Source organism: Sinocyclocheilus anshuiensis, unplaced genomic scaffold (genome assembly GCF_001515605.1).
Source record: "Sinocyclocheilus anshuiensis isolate Anshui unplaced genomic scaffold, SAMN03320099.WGS_v1.1 scaffold376, whole genome shotgun sequence".
In the NCBI taxonomy this organism is placed as follows: domain Eukaryota; kingdom Metazoa; phylum Chordata; class Actinopteri; order Cypriniformes; family Cyprinidae; genus Sinocyclocheilus; species Sinocyclocheilus anshuiensis.
In genome coordinates, this window is record NW_015558600.1 from 59,923 (window position 1) to 62,294 (window position 2,372).

At 35.8% G+C, this 2,372-nt stretch overlaps 1 protein-coding gene across 3 annotated transcripts in view; it reads right to left on the reverse strand.

Annotated features, from left to right (window-relative positions):
* Positions 1–2,372, reverse strand: part of LOC107680129 (DCC-interacting protein 13-beta-like) — a 16,845-nt gene that overhangs the window by 5,505 nt on the left and 8,968 nt on the right. For all 3 annotated transcript variants that reach the window (XR_001633118.1, XM_016475900.1, XM_016475899.1), the window contains exons 11-13: positions 1,968–2,156; positions 713–755; positions 526–582 (exon numbers count right to left, since the gene is read on the reverse strand). Coding sequence is in view for 2 of the 3 variants with exons in the window: in XM_016475900.1 (XP_016331386.1) it covers positions 526–582; positions 713–755; positions 1,968–2,156 (289 nt within the window). In the remaining variant the exon portion in view is untranslated. The remainder of the gene's footprint in view (positions 1–525; positions 583–712; positions 756–1,967; positions 2,157–2,372) is intronic.

The window sequence follows — 2,372 nt, forward strand, 5'->3', positions numbered from 1 at the left end:
ATAAATAGATAATTGTAATTTTTATTGAAATTTTTTATATTTTTTTTTTACATACATTTAGCCTTCATTTAATTAAAAAGCTATTAATAATTCATTCTAAATTATTATTTGCATATTCATTTACCTTCCAGTTGTTAGGATTTTGCCAAGTTATTCCCTCAGTGCTAACATTATATATTTGATTATAAAATATATATTGCTAGGTAGGGCTGCACGATAAATCGCATGCGATATTTAATGCGCATCTTATCAGTAAAGCCGGTTCTGTAATCAGCGGTAAATCTCCATCACCTGCGTGCTTTCACATTGAGCAGCATTAACTACACAGAGCCGTTGTTCACTGACGAGCTGCGCTAAACCACGTTCATATTCGCGCAATGTTTTGCGCAGCTCGTCAGTGAACAACGGCGATTAATCGTGCAGCCCTATTGCTAGCATATTTGTTTACCATGGTATAATTGCTATAATCTGAGTAGGTAATAGAAAGCACTCTTTAAGACAGATAAATAAGACAGACAGCCATACCTCAGGATTGTCGGTTAGATAAATCTGTCTGGAAATGTTGTTGAGGGTGCAAATCCACTGTGGAGAAAGATGAAAGAAGTGCACAGAAACAATGTACAGTCATAATGTAGTATAAATCAGTCTATAATCAAGAGAGTAGAGTTAAGAGTGCATTTTGCAAAGCATCTTTACAGAAGCGTGTAAATACCTCTTCATATTCCTTCTTACTCTCAGCCTGAAGAATCAGAGACCTGAAAACAGAGTGAGAAAGAGCGATGGTGACGGCAGGAAGACATCAGAGCGCTTTCTACGAGCTGCCGTGTCCTGATCCTCTAGTGCATGTCTGTTATCTCAGGGACATGTCAGTGTGAACACCAGGGGAACGGCAGCAATAATGATCAGATCTTCTTCCATTAACACAGCAGACAGGAGCAGAGACCAGCTCTCTCTCTCTCTCACACACACATCAGGACGTCATTAATCCGTGTTTAATCATTCAGCGGGAGATTCTGAAGAAGTGACACTGATGGAGGATCAGAGGAACGAGGTGAGAGGAAGACTCACTGGGGACATGAAGAGATGTGTATGTTTCCTTCAGCACTACATCTACTACATTGACATCTATTTAACATAATGGCTGGATTATAAAAACTTTAGGGTTTTAGTTTTGTGTATTATGTATCAAGACGGACATAACCTGCAGTTGAAGCGAGTGAATCAACTGAGGTGATTTAAACTCAAAATTGAATGACTTTAATCTAGAAATATAGCAATGTTAATTGGCATTTATGCATTTGGCAGATGCTTATTCAATATTTAATGTCTGGATCTTGATATTTTTTTTCTAACTCTTTTTTTCTTCAAATTTATTCAGTTTAAGTTTGAGAAAAAATGCCTTTAATTAATAAAAAAAAAAAATTTGATTTATCTTTTATTTATTTATTTATAGAATTTTATTCTCAAAATACAGCTTAGAGTTAATTCTCGCCATTTTATTAAAAAAAAAATTCCACAAAATATAACAAGTTTAGTCGTTTAATCGCATATTATAACTTAAATCTGAAGATATTTACCTTTATTTATAAAATTATATACATATTATAAAATATAAAAATTAACCTGTGTGTATATGTATATATATATATATATACGGTATATATGGTATGTGTTCCTTTTTAATATTTTATATGAATAAATGTTTATAAAATATAAATATTTAAAATATAAATTTATATTGGAAGTATAAGGAAATAGATTTATAAAACAATTTCAATATTTAATAAGATTTATAATATAGTTAAAAAAAAAAAGTTCCACCTAGAATCTCTTGTTTGATGCCCCCAATTCATCTACAAAAACACTCACTGTAGCAGCCTGGGAACTTTATGAGCTGACAGATAAAGCCTGACTTGAGACCACAAACACTCGTTTGGCAGATTCAAACACAAGCACTGTCTCCATACGTTTTGCCGTTGGGTGAAGTGATCTGGAAGCAGTAGCGGCGGTCCTCACACTCGACGGCCATGACAGAACTGTTGTCCAGATCCAGAACCATCCCGCCTGCAACCGCACCTCGCGGCTGACACATCAGATTACCCCCCTGCGTGAAGAAAAACAAGCGGTCCCACGCTGTCGTCACCAGACCCGTCTTACTGCAGGACACAGAGAGTTCAATATGTTAAAGGGATAGTTCATCCAAAAATGAAAATTCTGTCATTAATTACTCACCCTCATGTCGTTTCAAACCCGTAAGACCTTCGTTCATCTTCGGAACACAAATTCAGATATTTTTGATGGAATCTGAGAGCTGTCTGACCCTGCATAGACAGCAACGCAACTGAAATGTTCCCAAGTCCAGAAACGTAGCA